This window comes from Sorghum bicolor, chromosome 4 (genome assembly GCF_000003195.3).
Source record: "Sorghum bicolor cultivar BTx623 chromosome 4, Sorghum_bicolor_NCBIv3, whole genome shotgun sequence".
In the NCBI taxonomy this organism is placed as follows: Eukaryota; Viridiplantae; Streptophyta; class Magnoliopsida; order Poales; family Poaceae; genus Sorghum; species Sorghum bicolor.
The window spans coordinates 7765234-7782726 of NC_012873.2; the positions used below are offsets into that span (position 1 = coordinate 7765234).

The window sequence follows — 17493 nt, forward strand, 5'->3', positions numbered from 1 at the left end:
ATGGGTATATTCTGCAACTTTAGGTCATTCTTGCTCACCTTCGTCTTCCTTGCATCTCCTGCTAGTTCCATGGCGCTTCCAGCTGGAACCTCCACAAGCAACATTACTGACCACCTTGCGCTCATGTCATTCAAGTTGCTCGTGAGGAGCGACCCGTCAAGGGCCCTGGCTTCATGGGGCAACAACCAGTCTGTTCCGATGTGCCAGTGGAATGGCGTGGCATGCGGACTGAGGGGAAGCCGTCGTGGCCGTGTGGTAGCATTGGACCTCGGTGGGCTCAACCTTCTCGGCACCATTACCGCGTTGGGCAACCTCACGTACATGAGGCACCTCAACCTTTCATGGAATCGCTTCCATGGCGTCCTTCCACCAGAACTTGGTAATCTCTATAACCTTGAGACTCTGCACCTTGGCTACAATTCCATCCAAGGACAGATTCCGCCTTCACTCTCGAATTGTAGCCACCTTGTCAACATTTCACTCATCAATAATAACTTGCAAGGGGAGATTCCAAGTGAGTTCAGCTCGCTGCATAATCTCGAGTTGCTCAGTCTTGACCAAAATAGGCTTACAGGGAGAATCCCTTCCAGCATTGGAAGCCTTGTGAATCTGAAAGTGCTGTCTCTAGATTTTAACAGCATGATAGGAGAAATCCCAACAGGTATAGGCAGCCTCACCAACCTCGTAAGACTTAGCCTAGATTCCAACAATTTCTCAGGAATCATCCCCAGCTCAGTTGGAAACCTCTCAGCATTGACCTTTCTTAATGTTTACAACAATAGCTTAGAAGGAAGCATACCACCACTTCAAGCCCTCTCGTCTCTTTCTTATCTTGAGTTGGGGCAAAACAAGCTTGAAGGGCATATCCCTTCATGGTTAGGAAACCTCACTTCATTACAAGTCATAGATTTTCAAGACAATGGTCTTGTGGGCCAAATCCCAGAATCATTAGGAAGTCTTGAGCAGCTTACAATCCTTTCTCTCTCAACCAACAACCTTTCAGGTTCTATACCCCCTGCTCTTGGAAACCTCCATGCCCTCACTCAACTTTACATAGATACTAATGAACTAGAAGGCCCTTTGCCTCCGATGTTAAATCTCTCTTCTCTTGAAATTCTGAACATACAATTCAATAATCTGGTCGGGGTTCTTCCACCTAATTTAGGCAATACACTTCCAAACTTACAACAGTGTCTTGTGGCATTTAATCAATTCAACGGCGTGCTGCCATCATCCTTGTGCAATACCTCCATGCTTCAAATCATTCAGATAGAAGAAAACTTTCTATCTGGAAGAATTCCACAATGCTTTGGAAGTCACCAAAAGGACCTTACTTCTGTGGGCCTAGGAGGAAATCAGCTTGAAGCATCCAATGGCGCTGATTGGGGCTTTATGACTAGTTTGACCAACTGTAGCAATATGAGAATTTTAGAACTTGGTGCTAATAAACTACGTGGTGTGCTGCCAAATTCAATTGGTAATCTATCAACTCAACTGGAGTACCTTGGCATAAGAGACAACCTTATAACAGGAATAATACCGGAAACAATAGGGAACCTCATTGGCTTAGATCAATTGTTCATGCAACATAATGTTCTCGAAGAAACTATTCCTGCATCTCTTAGCAAACTGAACAAATTGAGCGAATTATATTTATCAAATAATAATTTGTCAGGACCCATCCCTGTAACTCTTGGCAATCTAACACAACTTATTATCCTTGACCTCAGTACCAATGCAATCTCTGGAGCTATACCTTCTAGTCTCAGCAGTTGTCCTTTACAGTCACTGGATCTTTCTCACAACAATCTTTCTGGTCCTACACCTAAAGAGCTGTTTTTCATAACAACCTTGACGAGTTTCATGCGTCTTGCCCACAATTCCTTATCAGGGACATTGTCACCAGAAGTAGGAAATCTAAAAAACCTTGATGAACTTGATTTCTCTAATAATATGATTTCTGGCGAGATTCCAACCTCCATTGGTGAATGTCAAAGCTTGGAACATCTCAATACATCTGGAAACCTCCTTCAAGGGTCAATTCCTTTGTCACTAGGAAATCTGAAGGGTCTATTGGTGCTCGACCTTTCCTACAACAATTTATCTGGGACCATCCCAGAAATCCTTGGTAGCTTGACAGGCCTTTCTTCCTTGAACCTCTCATTCAACAGATTCCAAGGTCAAGTCCCAACACATGGGGTATTTCTCAATGCATCTGCAATCTTGGTCAGGGGAAATGATGGCCTATGTGGCGGTATCCCTCAATTGAAATTGCTACCCTGCTCAAGCCACAGCACCAAGAAGACACATCAGAAATTTGCCATAATAATCTCAGTATGCACTGGATTTTTTCTTTGCACATTAGTATTTGCACTATACGCAATCAACCAAATGAGACGGAAGACAAAGACAAATCTACAAAGGCCAGTTTTGAGTGAGAAGTATATAAGGGTCTCTTATGCTGAATTGGTGAATGCAACAAATGGATTTGCACTTGACAATCTCATTGGAGAAGGGAGCTTTGGCTCGGTTTACAAAGGAAGAATGAGAGACGGTGACGAAGATAAAATCATAGCTGTTAAGGTTCTAAACCTCATGCAACGTGGTGCATCTCAAAGTTTTGTCGCAGAATGTGAGACATTAAGATGCACTCGACATCGGAACCTTGTTAAGATATTGACAGTATGCTCAAGTATTGATTTTCAGGGCCGTGATTTCAAGGCCCTAGTGTATGAGTTTTTACCAAATGGAAATTTAGACCAATGGCTGCACCAACATATCATGCAAGATGGTGAAGGAAAGGCACTAGATATAATTGAGAGGCTATGTGTTGCTATCGACGTAGCATCATCACTTGATTATCTTCACCAACATAAGCCGATGCCAGTCATTCATTGTGATCTTAAGCCAAGCAATGTCCTCCTTGACAGCGACATGGTTGCTCATGTTGGTGACTTTGGGCTTGCAAGGTTTCTGCATGAAGACTCAGAGAAATCAAGTGGCTGGGCATCAATGAGAGGATCAATTGGTTATGCTGCTCCAGGTGTGCTTCTGTATTTCTATTAGTTGTCTACTAATATATTCTGCGATGTTGGCTTCAATCAAAATTTAAGGATTTGTTGCTGTTTCGCTTCCTTAGATATGACATAAGTATGGCTCAACATATTTTTTTTTTAAGAATGTAAAAGAACTGAAATCAGTGAAATTTCAACAAACTACAGTGCATACCTAAATGTAGTGCCTTGGAAATGAACTTTGTACAAAAATACTTTATGAACAGAAAATTCTTCAGAAGAAACTTTCTGAAACAAGAACTCCTGTTGGTTGGTTTCAGAGTATGGACTGGGCAACAAAGTGTCGACCTCTGGTGATGTCTACAGCTATGGCATATTGTTGCTGGAAATGTTCACAGGAAAAAGACCAACAGCTGGCGAATTTGGAGAAGCCATGGTAATCCGCAATTATGTTGAAATGGCACTGCCAGACAGAGTGAGCATTATCATGGATCAACAGCTACTAACAGAGACAGAAGGTGGCCAAGCAGGCACCTCAAACTCTAGCAGTAATAGAGATATGAGAATTGCCTGTACCATTTCAGTTTTGCAAATCGGGATTCGGTGTTCAGAGGAGAGGCCAATGGACCGCCCACCAATCGGAGATGTTCTGAAAGAGCTGCAGACAATTAGAGACAAGATTCACATGCATCTGTCTGGCGAAGGAGCAACACCAGTCTGCTGAAGGGTTTTGAAGGACCTTCTAGGGGATGCCATCTCTTGGAGCTATCAGTCTGCCAGGTTAACTGTGCACTGCAATATGATATATGTGCAAGTACGTGCTAATGTGCCATATAGATTAGTGTTGTAAGAAGCCTCAATCCAGTGGAGGCCACTCAAGCTTCACAAGTGTAGCTACGAGCCTACAATTCTTTGATAATCTATTCAATAATTTGCCATATATATAAGGGGTCATCCTGTTCCACGTAGAATTGCAGTTATGTGAGGAAAATTAGTTCCTACTAATGAATAAATCTTGTAAATTGCAACTGTTGCGCGTGTAACAAGTGGTGATCATCGATACGTCTGATAAGGGAAGCGGAGAGGACAGAGGAGTTTTACCTCCGGCGCGGCTGAGTTCAGGAAGAGGGCAACGCAGGGGCACGGAGATGGTGCATTGCAAAAGCAACCCGGGGCTGGAGTCGTCAGCAGCGACGACTGCACTAGGAGGCTCGAGGCTGCACCGCGCTCCCGGCGGAGGAATCCGAGAGTCGGGCCGGCGAGTCAGACGGGAGGCGGCGGCCGGCGGTTCGAGGCGCTGGCCGTGGCTGGCGTCCCGGCGGGGGACGGCGTGGGACGAGAAGCGGAGCAGCAGAAGCGAGGTTGGGCCCTGGAGCTGGAGAAGGACCTATTGGACCCGTACATGATGGGCTGAGTTTGGATGGGCCGGGCCGCAAATTTTTATGGGTTTTTATTAGTTGATCCGACTCCGATGATGGCCTGATTGCACTGCTCCTGCTGACGATCCCTTTATTTTTTAGATTAGATTAATTAGATTTTTTCATAAAAAAAGAGAATCAGACAGCTGTTGACTATTTATTTTATTATAAAAAAAACAAAAAGGAAGTCCAGACTAGGTGCTACAGCAAAGCAACAGAGTCTGACAGCAAACCAAGCTATACCGAACTAAAACGGTAGCCGAGACAAAGCTAGCAAAACCGACACACCTATGAAGGGCCTTGCCCAGCGCGTCTTGCATAAGGCCTTGTTTAGTTCAAAAAAGTTTTTGAATTTTAACATTGTAATATTTTTATTTTTATTTAACAAATATTGTCCAATTATAGAGTAACTAGGTTTAAAAGATTCGTCTCGTAATTTACAGGCAAATTGTGCAATTAGTTTTTATTTCCATCTATATTTAATGCTTTATACGTCGCAAAATTCAATGTGACGAGGAATCTTACATTAGGAGTTTAGGACAACGTGCAGACTGCAATTCAATTATTCTAGTTCAGGTTCTTGAAGTAGTACACTCAGCTCCGTTGGGTTTACGAAGCACGGCGCACAGAAGTTAACACAACAACTCTTGCGCTCGACAGTCGACAGCAAACATCGCCGGTGCGTATGACAATTGAAGGCGACAATACATGTGACGCCGGTGAATTTGACAAGAGGCTGCAGTTGCTCTGAGGTTTCTGACTCGATCCCTAATGGCCTCTTCGTTTCACATGGAATGGAATGGACGCCGGGATTAATTCCAACCTAGAATCTTGTGACAATTTGTATTATATTTGATCTCCTGAAATGAATTCAGAAGAAACGAGCTCCTGGGAGTGAATCTAGAAGGAACGAGGGCAAAACGAACGAGCCTCTTCTTTTCCCTCCTCTATAAGTACTGTGCCTTGTGTCCAAGAACCTTTCAGAAACTCTTTTCATTGCTGCTGTATTTCGGCTTGCGTGTCAACTCAACTGTGGGCTTGTAACAGTCGAATAATGTGGCTCAGGTTGATGGAGATTATTGGGTAAGTACTTGGAGAACAAATCAAACCCGTAGGCCACTATGTTTTTTTAATTTCTCACATTCTGCCAAACTAGGTTGTCAGCTGATTGCATTCTTGATACACAGAATAAATTGATTCACTATGATAAGCCACCGGCTGGTCCCGTATCCTTGGCCAGAAGCCCAGAATGATGCCCAAACGCCCTCCTTTTTTGACCTGCCATGACAAAGGATAGGAATGAGTCTATTAATGAAAGCCAAAGTTCCAACACATTCGTCACTCCACCTTAAAAAAAAAAACAAGACCATTTGAACTAAAAGACAACTGATTCATCTGGTTGCCATGCTTTTTTTCTTATCCAATCAACCATGATATTCATAGAAAAACAAGAGCCCAAGCCGCCAGCACATTTGGAACTTGCTACCAGGCCCACTTGCATCCCCTGTTCGATAGCGAACAGTGACACTTGCTGTGGCTTGTATGACTACCTCAAATCATTGCGAATTGTATATTCTGATGGCCTGACTCACAACGAGATATCAAGAAGACTGATTGTGATGAGAGGGTCTTCATCTGATTGATAACAGGCTGATCACAGGTACCCAGTGGCAACTGCAGACACCAAATATAGAAGGAGAACTTCAGAGACTCAAGGGTTGCCTTGTGCTAGAACAAACACAAACCAATAGTGACCCTAGCAGCCAAGCTCCACTGGCAGCAATGGCGCTACTCCGAGAGTCGATTTTGCTTGCCTTTGTCTTCCTTACATGTTCAGTTGCTTCTCTGCCACCCACAGCCACAAGCAATACCACTGATTACCTCGCACTCATGCTGTTCAAATCACTTGTGAAGGGTGACCCAATGAGAGCCCTGGAATCATGGGGCAACCGATCCATTCCAATGTGCCAGTGGCACGGTGTGGCCTGTGGCTCAAGGGGACACCGCCGTGGGCATGTGGTCGCATTGGACCTGACCGGGCTCAACCTTCTCGGCACCATCAGCCCTGCCTTGGCCAACATCACGTACTTGAGGCAGCTCAACCTTCCACAAAATCGCTTCTATGGCATCCTGCCACCAGAGCTCGGTAATATCCATGACCTTGAGACTCTAGACCTTAGCTATAACTCCATTGAAGGTCAGATTCCCCCATCACTCTCCAACTGTAGCCGCTTTGTAGAAATCTTGCTCGACAGTAACAAACTGCAGGGGGGAATACCAAGCGAATTCAGCTCCTTGCCTAATCTCCAGTTACTGAGTCTTAGAAATAATAGACTTACTGGAAGACTCCATTCCACCATCGGAAGACTTGTAAATCTGAAAAGCCTACTCCTAACATTTAACAACATCACAGGAGAAATCCCCACAGAGATAGGCAGCCTTGAGAATCTCTCCACACTAGATCTAGGTTCCAATCAGTTGTTTGGAACCATCCCTCCTTCACTGGGAAACCTCTCACATTTAACTGCTCTTAGTTTTTCCCACAACAACCTTGAACAAAGCATGCCACCACTGCAAGGTTTGTTATCTCTCAGTATCCTTGACCTAGGTCAAAACAGCCTGGAGGGGAACATTCCAGCTTGGATAGGAAACCTCTCATCATTAGTGACTCTAATTCTTGAGAAAAATAGTCTGGAAGGGAACATACCAGAATCACTAGGGAACCTTGAGATGCTTACAACTCTTGCTCTGCAAAATAACAATCTTCAAGGCCATGTACCTCATTCTATTACAAATCTATATTCGCTTAAAAACCTTTATATAGGCTATAATGAACTAGAAGGTCCTTTACCTCCTTCAATATTCAATCTTTCCTCTATTGAATATCTTGACTTACAATTCAACCACCTAAATGGGTCTTTTCCACCTGATTTAGGCAACACTCTACCAAAGCTCCAATATTTCTTAGCAGATGAAAATCAATTCCATGGCACAATCCCACCATCCCTCTGCAATGCCTCCATGATACAGTGGATTCAAGCAGTGAATAATTTTTTATCAGGAACTATTCCTGATTGTCTAGGAATCCACCAACAGAATTTATCAGTAGTGACATTTGCGGAGAATCAGCTCGAGATAAGAAATGGTTTCGGTTGGGGATTCATGTCTAGCCTGACTAATTGCAGTAAATTGTTTCTATTAGATATTGGTGTCAACAGGCTTACAGGCGAGCTGCCAGATTCAGTTGGCAATCTTTCAACAAATATGAAGTATTTTATCACGAACTACAACAGCATAACTGGAAGAATACCTGAAGGCATTGGGAATCTGGTCAACTTGCAGTTCGTTGAGATGAACAACAATCTTTTTGAGGGCCCTATTCCAGACTCATTTGGCAGACTCAAGAAGCTGAATCAACTATACCTCTCAGGCAATAAATTTTCAGGATCCATCCCATCAAGTATTGGTAACCTTCAAATGCTAAATGTACTACATCTTTTTGACAATAAGCTCAGTGGAGAAATACCCCCAAGTTTAGGCAGTTGTCCTTTACAACAGTTGATTATCTCAAACAACAATCTTACTGGATCCATACCTAAAGAACTTTTCTCCTCTAGCTTGTCTGGTTCTTTGCATTTAGATCACAATTTTTTAACTGGGACTCTACCGCCTGAAATGGGAAATCTCAAGAACCTTGGAGTGCTTGATTTTTCTGATAATAGAATTTTTGGAGAGATCCCATCATCCCTTGGCGAGTGCCAAAGCTTGCAGTATCTCAATACATCTGGAAATTACCTTCAAGGAAAAATCCCACCATCAATAGAGCAACTAAGAGGCCTCCAAGTGCTTGACCTTTCACATAATAACTTGTCTGGGAGCATCCCCACTTTCCTTGAGAACATGATTGGACTTGCTAGTTTGAATCTCTCATTCAACAACTTGGAAGGCAATGTTCCAAAAGACGGAATTTTCAGCAATGCATCTGCTGTCTCAGTTGTAGGAAATGATGGTCTATGTAATGGAATACCTCAACTGAAGTTGCCACCCTGCTCCAACAACTCTACAAAGAAGAAGAAGACAACATGGAAACTTGCCTTGACAGTATCCATATGCAGTGTGATTCTATTTATCACAGTAGTAATTGCACTGTTTGTATGCTACTTTCATACAAGAAGGACAAAATCAAACCCAGAAACATCACTTACAAGTGAGCAACACATAAGAGTGTCTTATGCTGAATTGGTCAGTGCAACAAATGGTTTCGCTTCTGAAAATCTAATAGGATCAGGAAGCTTTGGCTCAGTCTACAAGGGAAGTATGACAAGCAATGGACAACAACAAGAAGTTGCTGTGAAGGTGCTCAACCTGACACAACGTGGAGCCTCTCATAGTTTTGTTGCAGAATGTGAGACTCTGAGGTGCATTCGACATCGGAATCTTGTGAAAATATTGACAGTATGCTCAAGTATTGATTTCCATCGTGATAACTTCAAGGCTCTTGTATACGAGTTCCTACCAAATGGAAATTTAGACCACTGGCTACACCAACGTCCCATTGAAGATGGTGAACGGAAGGCACTAGATCTCAGCGTTAGAATTAGAATTGCAATTGATGTAGCATCAGCACTGGAATATCTTCATCAAAGCAAGCCTTTGCCAATCATTCACTGTGATCTTAAGCCAAGCAATGTTCTACTAGACAGAAACATGGTTGCTCATGTTGGAGACTTTGGGCTTGCAAGGTTTTTACATCAGGATGCAGATAAATCAAGTAGTTGGGCATCAATGAGAGGAACAATTGGTTATGTTGCTCCAGGTGTGTTTCTATTTGCTATAACTCTTTAGTTTCTTATAACTTATTCCATCATGAAAACTTAGTATATAACTATAAATTAAGCACACCTTTCATGGCATGTTCCTCTTACTTAAATAAGAAGGTTTTGGGTAAATACTCATTTTTCATATAATAGAAAGGGAAATAACAAGAATATGTAAAAACTTCCCACTCATCAAGATGTTATGTTATGGAATAGATTTTTTCACAGCAATATCTGAATATATACATATATAACTCGTGCTCCTTTTTCATCATCATCTTGACATGTTCCTTTATTGATTCCAGAGTATGGCCTGGGTAATGAAGTCTCAACACAAGGTGATGTGTATAGCTACGGCATACTATTGCTGGAGGTGTTCACTGGAAAAAGACCAACCGACAATGAATTTGGAGAAGGCCTTGGCCTTTGCAAATACGTAGAAACAGCATTGCCAGACAGGGTGACTAGTGTGGTGGACAGACACTTGGTACAAGAGGCAGAAGATGGTGAAGGGATTGCAGATATGAAAATTTCCTGCATCATTTCAATTCTACGTATCGGGGTTCAATGTTCAGAGGAGGCACCGGCAGACCGCATGCAAATCAGCGATGCTCTGAAAGAGTTACAGGGAATCAGAGACAAGCTTGAAAACATCTATGCATTGAAGGAGCGTAATTCCACCGACATATTCTGAAGTTTCTCCATTGCATGCTACCACATGCCTCCTATTAGCTAATAACGATAGAGACAATGCGAGACTGCATCCGCTATGTCAGTGGGCCTAGCTATTGGGGAAACAAGGCAACCAAACTCCAAACAGACCTGAGGTGTTGGAGGCCGGTGTCTCTGCAATCCTTGCTAGTACTCTATCCCGCTAGTAGGATGGGGTTTCACAGAAGGATTGATCTTCTCTCACATAAGAGCATACTACATTGTAACTGAACTCCCAATTACTGTAATGTACTATGTATACTAGCACTAAGAACATGGATCCAAGGTCTTGCATGGATCACCTAAGCTACGGAAATTTTTAGTTCGCCGATGTTGGTAATAATGTAACAGAAGATGAGCTGGGAAGGGAAAATCCGTTTACCTCCTGCGCGGCTCAATGCGTGAAGTAGGATAGGAGAAATAGCCTCCGCGCGCCTCCTGACCAGGCAGCAGGAGCAGGGGTCGTCTGCGGTGGCTGATGCACTGGGAGACCATGCTGGCAGGATGGTACTGAAGACTTCCCGAGAGAAAAACCAGCGCCGGGAGAAGGGAAGCGGCGTCTCGAAAGAGTTCGCCGGCGGAACAAGCCGGCCGCAGCCGCACCGACGAGCGACGAGAGCTCCGGGAGGAAGAGCCCGCAACGAGACGATGTGAGCAGGCCTGTGCCCCGGTTTAGGATTCTTGGGCCAGCCTCTTCTCCAAAAGGGATAGGGATTGTGGGTCCGCAATAGGATCCGTCGCGCGTGTTGGGCCAGGCTCTAGATGGGCTATGACCGACGTGTAGGCAATGGGACATTGGCCTCTTCTTCTCCCAGAACTCTTCGTATACGCAGCATGGGGGCGCTGCGTGCCAACGAGTCAACGACGAACTCCGTTGTCAAATGCGTATTCTCCTTTGGCGGTCAGGCGAGAAGCAGACAGAATAGGCAGCGGCGGACATACCAATAGACTCTCAACGTGATAGGCTATCTTGTGTACTATCACTTTGGCCTTCTTTAGTTGACGAAAATTTTTAGATTTGCTTACCATAGCACTTTTGTTTGTATTTGATAATTATTATTTAATTATAACTTCAAAAAATTGTCTCGTAAATTACAGATAAATTATACAATTTGTTATTTTTTATCTATATTTAATACTTCATGCATTCGTCTAAAGATTTGATGTGACGTGAAATATTAAAAAAATTGAGGTAGAAGGCCTAGGACACGAACATAGTCTCCAGTGACCACTGACCAGTGATATTTGCAACAATAACTTAGGCCGTGTGTAGCACTTTCGTTTGTTTGTGGTAAATATTGTCCAACCATGGACTAACTAGGCTCAAAAGATTCGTCTCGTAAATTTCAACCAAACTGTGCAATTAGTTTTTATTTTCGTATATATTTAATACTCCATGCATGCATCTAAAGATTCGATGTGATACGGAATCTTGAAAAAATTTAGGTTTTGAGGTGGAAGTAAACAAGGCCTTAGGACCTATTTAGTTCCCACTCACAAATTATTTATCTCGTACCATCGAATGGTTGGACACATATATATAGAGCATTAAATATAGATAAAAAAATAATTAATTACATAGTTTGCACGGAAACCGCGAGATGAATCTTTTAAGCCTAATTAATCTACGATTAGTCATAATTGCTACAGTAATATAAATGTGTTAATGATGGATTAATCAAACTTTTTGTAATTAGTTTTTTAACTAATATCCGAACACCTCTTCCAATATTCTATGAAACATCCGATGTAATACTCAAAAACTTTTCACCCACGAATAAAACGAGACCTTGAGGTTAGTTTGAATATTAATCTATTATCTACAAGAAGCACCACTACCCTGAGCCTATCAATTCCGAACCCGACTTTCAACATCGAATTAAACCATAAAACTTTTCATGTTACAGTATAATTAAAACACTCAACGCCACTAAATATAGCCTCCTTTACAACGTAGAAATTTAAATCACTTTATTTAAAAAAACATAGGGAAAATGTCTTATTTAGAAGGAGCCTAAATATATTCTTGCTGACATGGGAGCCACACCAGATTGAAGTAGTATATATGATTTAAGTCGAAATGAAAGTGTAACTCAATGTTAAAAAGTGTGTTCCTTCTAGTCTTCTAGTCACGGATAAGTTATAATGTTTCATATAACTTCTTCCTAGAAAACATCATGTGCGGCAGACTCTAAACTAGGGGACTTAGTTACTTATTAGCTTTCCACTTTTTTCGGATAAAGAGAGACTTTATTAACTAGGCAAGATAAAATTACAATCATTCCTGAGGAAATCTAAGGCACACGCAGTGACCATCTAACCTCAGTACTTTTACATTGCCTAGCTAAACCAGCCAGAGCATTGGCAACTCTATTTCCTTCTCTCTTTACTTGGGCTATTCTCCAATCGCCCAATAGATGTGTAAGCCCTTGGCCTCGGCAATAATGACGCCGATCTCCGATCTATCTTTCTCCGGATTTTTTAGGGCTGACATTAGCTTTCCACTTTATGAAACTACATTTCATACAAAGCTACTAGCATCATTTATACTCCCTCCATCCAAAATTATAAGTTATTTCAAGTCAAAATATCTTTAAGTTTGTCCAAATTTATATAATAAAATAATTATATTTGTTATACCAAATTCATCACACCCGACCCAATTTAGAATTTGTCCCGTGGTGGGCAATGTGCATGTTATTAGATAATCGTGGAGGATTTAGTCCCACATTGATTGTTAAGGGTGCGTTAGACCAACGTATAAGGCTTCTAGAGTCCACCCCATCATCCTCGGGTTAATCTTTTTACGCGAAGCGAGGACGAAAGTGTAAGTGGGATAGTGGTAAGGTGTGGTTCGCTAGTGTACAGAGTGGATGAGCTGTTTGGACTCGTTACACATTGGTTAATCATTGAGAATATAAATCATGAATAACTTTAAAGTCGTTGAGTTTAGAGAAATGTGAAAAATCATATGAATAGGTTTGTCTTGAAAAATACTTTAATAAAATATACATATATCATTTTTTGATAAATATTTTTATAAAAACAAAGAGTTAAAGTTAGACTTTAAAGACCGTGTCGCTGTGTGCTGACTTTCTTTACAGGTATAGAGGGAGTATGCCTTTTTGATGCCACAAATTTTTATATTTTTCTCTATAATTTTGGTAAAACTTAAGTTGCTTTGACTCTATGAGTTGGAATAACTTATAATTTGGAAAGGAAAAAGTCTACGTAACCCCCTCAACTATACATGGTGGACTGCTTCATCTCCTGAACTATAAAATCAGATTTTTTACCTCCTGAACTTTTCGAAACCGATCAAATAACTCCTTCAAGCGCTTTTGGACGGTGGTTTTGCTATAGTGACAGTGGTTTGGCATTTTTTTATTTATTTTTGCTGATTTTTTTGAAAAATCTTAGTAAATCACGCAAAAGTCATAAAATAAAAAATTCTAATTTTGTTGGACTCCACATGAGTAGATCTACATAGTGAACATACGATATGATATGCTTTAATACAAAGTTTTTCCAGTAACTTTTGATCTATGTTTTTCTATAATTAATTGGAATAATTCATAAATCTAAAGCTACAACAAAAAATTGTAGTAAAGCATACCATATTATATATTCACCGTGTAGATCTACTCATGAGAAGTCCAACCAAATTTAATTTTCCATTTTATGATTTTTTTGTGATTTACTATGATTTTTTTAAAAATTCAACGAAAATAAATAAAAAAGAAAAACACAAAACCAATGTCACTATAGTAAAACCACCACCGCCCGAAACCATTTGACGAGGTTATTTGACCGGTTTTAAAAAGTTCAAGGAGTAGAAAATCCAGTCTTATAGTTTGGGAGATAAAGTAATCCACCCTATATAGTTGAGGGGGTTATATAATTTTTTTTTTTCAATTTTGAAATGGAGGAAGTAAACATTACAATAATCTAACTATCGAAGTAAAATAAAATCAAAGTTTGGAATAATTATATAAGTTAATAATAACCCTAGAATGTCACTTGTTTGTGACCGGGAGTATTATGGATTTTCTGAATAATTTGTAGAATGTAGAGATAACTTAACAAAATGGAAATATTACCGCTGTTCTGCGGAAGAAATCCAAAAATGTTTTGGACCGGAGTAGCAATCTAGCTAGCCTGCAACCCTGCATGGATGGGATTGCCTCCTCGTCCTCAAGGTCGAGGACGGATAGCAGCGCCGCCGGACAAAATCTGAAGCAAAACAGAACCTGACTGCCACAACGTACGTAACGCAGCCTCTGCATGGATGGAACGTACGTTGCGCTGCATCCTGCACTGCATGCAAAAGGCCAAGGCACACATGGCGGCGCTGGCGCGGCGGTGCGGCGGGTGCGACGGGCGCGAGGAAGCCGCGGTGGAGGCGATGCTGCAGTGGCAGAAGGTGAGCGACCTGCTCATCGCGGCCTCCCTCCTGTCCATCCCGCTGGAGCTGCTCTACTTCGCCACCTGCGCCGCCCTGGCGCCGCTCCGGCGGGTGCTCCTCCAGCTGGGCACCTTCATCGTCATGTGCGGCGTCACGCACCTGCTCAGCGCCCTCGCCTACGACCGCCCGGGCTCCCGCGCCGTCCTCGTCGCGCTCACCACCGCCAAGGTCCTCGGCGCCGTCGCCACCTCCGCCGCCGCCGTCTCCCTCCCGATCCTCTTCCCGCGCCTGCTCCGCCTCAAGGTCCGCGAGTCCTTCCTCCGCACCAAGGCGCGCCAGCTCGACCGCGACCTCGCCACCGTCCGCCGCCGCGAGGAGACCGTCTGGCGCGTCGTCCGCGCCGTCACGCACCACATCCGCGACTCCATCGACGCCCGCACCATCCTCCACACCACCATGCTCCAGCTCGCCGCCGCACTCGGACTCAGCAACTGCGCCGTCTGGATGCCGCCCCTGCAGCAGCGAGCCGGGACCGGCACCGGCGGCGGCGTGCTCCAGCTGACGCACCAGCTGCTGCCAGACGAAGACGACGACAAGGTGCTTCATCGCAGTGGCGGCGGCGCCACAGCACGCGCCATCTCCGTTCGTGACCCTGACGTGGCCGCCGTCTTGGCCAGCAAGGACGCCAAGGTGCTTAGCCGGCCAGGCTCGGCGCTCAAGGCGGCGAGCTGCCGGAGCCTGCCGCGGGCAGGAGCCGCCGCCGCCATACGGATCCCTAATTTCCCCATACGGCCGGCATCCACATCAGAGCTGTTGAGCTACGCCATCCTAGTCATGGTCCTTCGAGCTGATGATGAAGATGATCGCCACCATAGAAGGGGCCCACCTACAGCTACAGGCTGGAGCAACCAGGACCTGGAGATTGTGCAGGCCGTCGCCGACCAGGTCGCCGTCGCGCTGTCCCACGCGGCGGCGCTGGAGGAGTCACAGCTGATCCGGCACAAGCTGGCGGAGCAGCACGGCGCGCTGCTGCGCGCACGGAGCGAGCTCGCGGCGGCGACCAAGGCGAGGGACACCGCCCACGGCGCGATGCGGAACGCCATGGGGAAGCCGATGCACGCCGTCGTCGGCGTGCTCTCCGTGATGCAGGAGCAGGAGGCCGCCGCGATGCGCCCGGAGCAGAGGCTCATCGTCGACGCCATCGCCAGGACAAGCGCGGTGTCCTCCACTCTCATGGAGACGCTGCCGAGGATGCTGGACGTCCGTGACCCGCCGCTGTCGGCCAGTCCTCCTACTCCTCCTACCCTGGTGTCGAGGCGGCCGTTCGAGCTCCGCTCGCTGATCAGGGACGCGGCCTTCGCCGCCCGATGCTTGTCCGGCTGCCGGGGGCTCGGCTTCTCGCACCAGCTGGAGGCCAGTTCCCTGCCCGAGTGGGTGGTCGGCGACGACAAGAGAGTCTTCCACCTTGTGCTGCACATGGTGGGCGCTCTGCTCAGTCGATGCCACGGCCATGTCGCGGCAGGCCGTCTCCTCTCGTTTTCTGTCCGCAGCTGCAGTAGCATCGCCGGTGAGCACCACCACCAGGACTGGATCCCGTCTCCACTGCGACCCATCAGCTTCACCGGCGGCAACCAAGTTTTTGTCAGGTTCCAAATTGGGCTGACCAAGAGCGATCCTCCTGGGAGCTCGCCGGCATCCCGCCCGCCCCAGTGTAGCCTCTCCTCCCCCGATTCCGGCGGCGGTGCCACCATGCGCCTAACCTTCGCTATGTGCAAAAGGATCGTGGAGGTACAGTTGTTTTGCCACCGTCGGCGTCGAGCAAACTATAAATTTCCATAAATTTGGGACATCTTGAATTCTTGATATACGAATACGACACATTGATTTTAAAATTTCTTCAGATGATGAATGGCGACATGTGGTGGGCATCAGAGTCCGAAGGCCTTGGAGAAACCATGACGTGCATCCTTCGGTTCCAGCAGCATCAGCCACTGAATCCGCATGTGCCAGGATCAGGAACGTACCGGATCGGAGCTGGAGCCTCGTCGGCGACGACGGCTCCTCACCTGCACTTCAACGGCCTGAGGATCCTGCTTGCCGACAGCGACGCCATGAGCATGGAGGTGACGCGGAAGCTCCTGGAGCGGCTCGGCTGCCAGGTGCTGCCGGTGTCGTCGGGCGCCCACTGCCTCAGCTTGCTGGGAGGCGGCGCCGCCGACCCGTCGTTTGAGCTCGTGGTTCTTGATCTCCATGGGCACGGCGGCGCAGCCGCCATGGATGGGTTCGAGGTGGCCCTCAGGATCCGGGAGCTCAGTAGAAGCACCTGCTGGCTGCTGGTCCTCGTCGCCGTGGAGGCCGGCGGTGTCGATGACGGCGTGCGTGACTTGTGCCGGCGGGCGGGAGTGGACGGGCTTATCCACAAGCCCATCACGCTGCCGGCGCTCGGAGCTCAGCTTCGGAGAGTCCTTCAGAACAACTGATCCAAGCTTTGTGTTGGTTTGCAGTGCAATGCGCAGTCTTCATGATCATGAGAAAAATGCCACAAAATTGTATGGCTAGTATTCGAATTCAATAATTATGGGAGTCGCTAAAATTTTAGGTTCCTCTCAGGCGATGGTTATTGTAAAATTGCAGTTTTAATTTGTTGCAATTTATGTAGACATAACATGTAACTTTTTTTGTACCGAGAATAAAAACCCTATTAGATAATACCACAAACCCAACAAAAATCTAATCCGTGTTGATAAAATTAATAATTTATAATTGTTTCTATAGTCAGACAAGACAAGGACAAAAAATTTGATATGTTATGATACAAAGATAAATAACAAATCACAAAATAACAAGTTATAGATTAGATGTCTTCATGAGCCATGTACATATTTGGTGTTCTCTAACAAAGACTACACGGAAACCATAATATTATCTAAGCTCAGGCACTCCTAGCTATTTCTAAGACTGATATTCTGCCCAAATGCCGTTATAGATTAGATGTCTTCATGAGCCCTGTACATATTTAAATAAGTTTTGTTCTTAAGATGTTCTCCCATTCATTTCCTCTTGCTTGTGACGTATACTCTTCTTTGTTACCACTGGAAAAAATGGCAGTACCTTCATTTTCTCCCGGT

General features: G+C 44.8%; 2 protein-coding genes, 1 long non-coding RNA gene and 1 pseudogene across 3 annotated transcripts; 3 read left to right on the forward strand and 1 right to left on the reverse strand.

The window, feature by feature from the left end:
- On the forward strand, positions 1–3738 carry LOC8071679 (annotated as a pseudogene).
- Positions 5065–10625, reverse strand: LOC110434552. Its single transcript, XR_002452064.1, has 2 exons — positions 10343–10625; positions 5065–5710 (listed from the first exon to the last, which is right to left on the reverse strand). It is a non-coding gene; the product is annotated as an uncharacterized LOC110434552 (long non-coding RNA).
- LOC8071680 (probable LRR receptor-like serine/threonine-protein kinase At3g47570) lies at positions 5809–10334 on the forward strand. The gene is made up of 2 exons (XM_002451722.2): positions 5809–9248; positions 9555–10334. Exons 1-2 carry the CDS (start codon positions 6215–6217, stop codon positions 9941–9943), a joined length of 3423 nt encoding a protein of 1140 aa, XP_002451767.1. The 5' UTR covers positions 5809–6214; the 3' UTR covers positions 9944–10334.
- On the forward strand, positions 14303–17038 carry LOC8071681 (ethylene receptor 4). The gene is made up of 2 exons (XM_002451723.2): positions 14303–16153; positions 16267–17038. Exons 1-2 carry the CDS (start codon positions 14303–14305, stop codon positions 16843–16845), a joined length of 2430 nt encoding a protein of 809 aa, XP_002451768.1. The 3' UTR covers positions 16846–17038.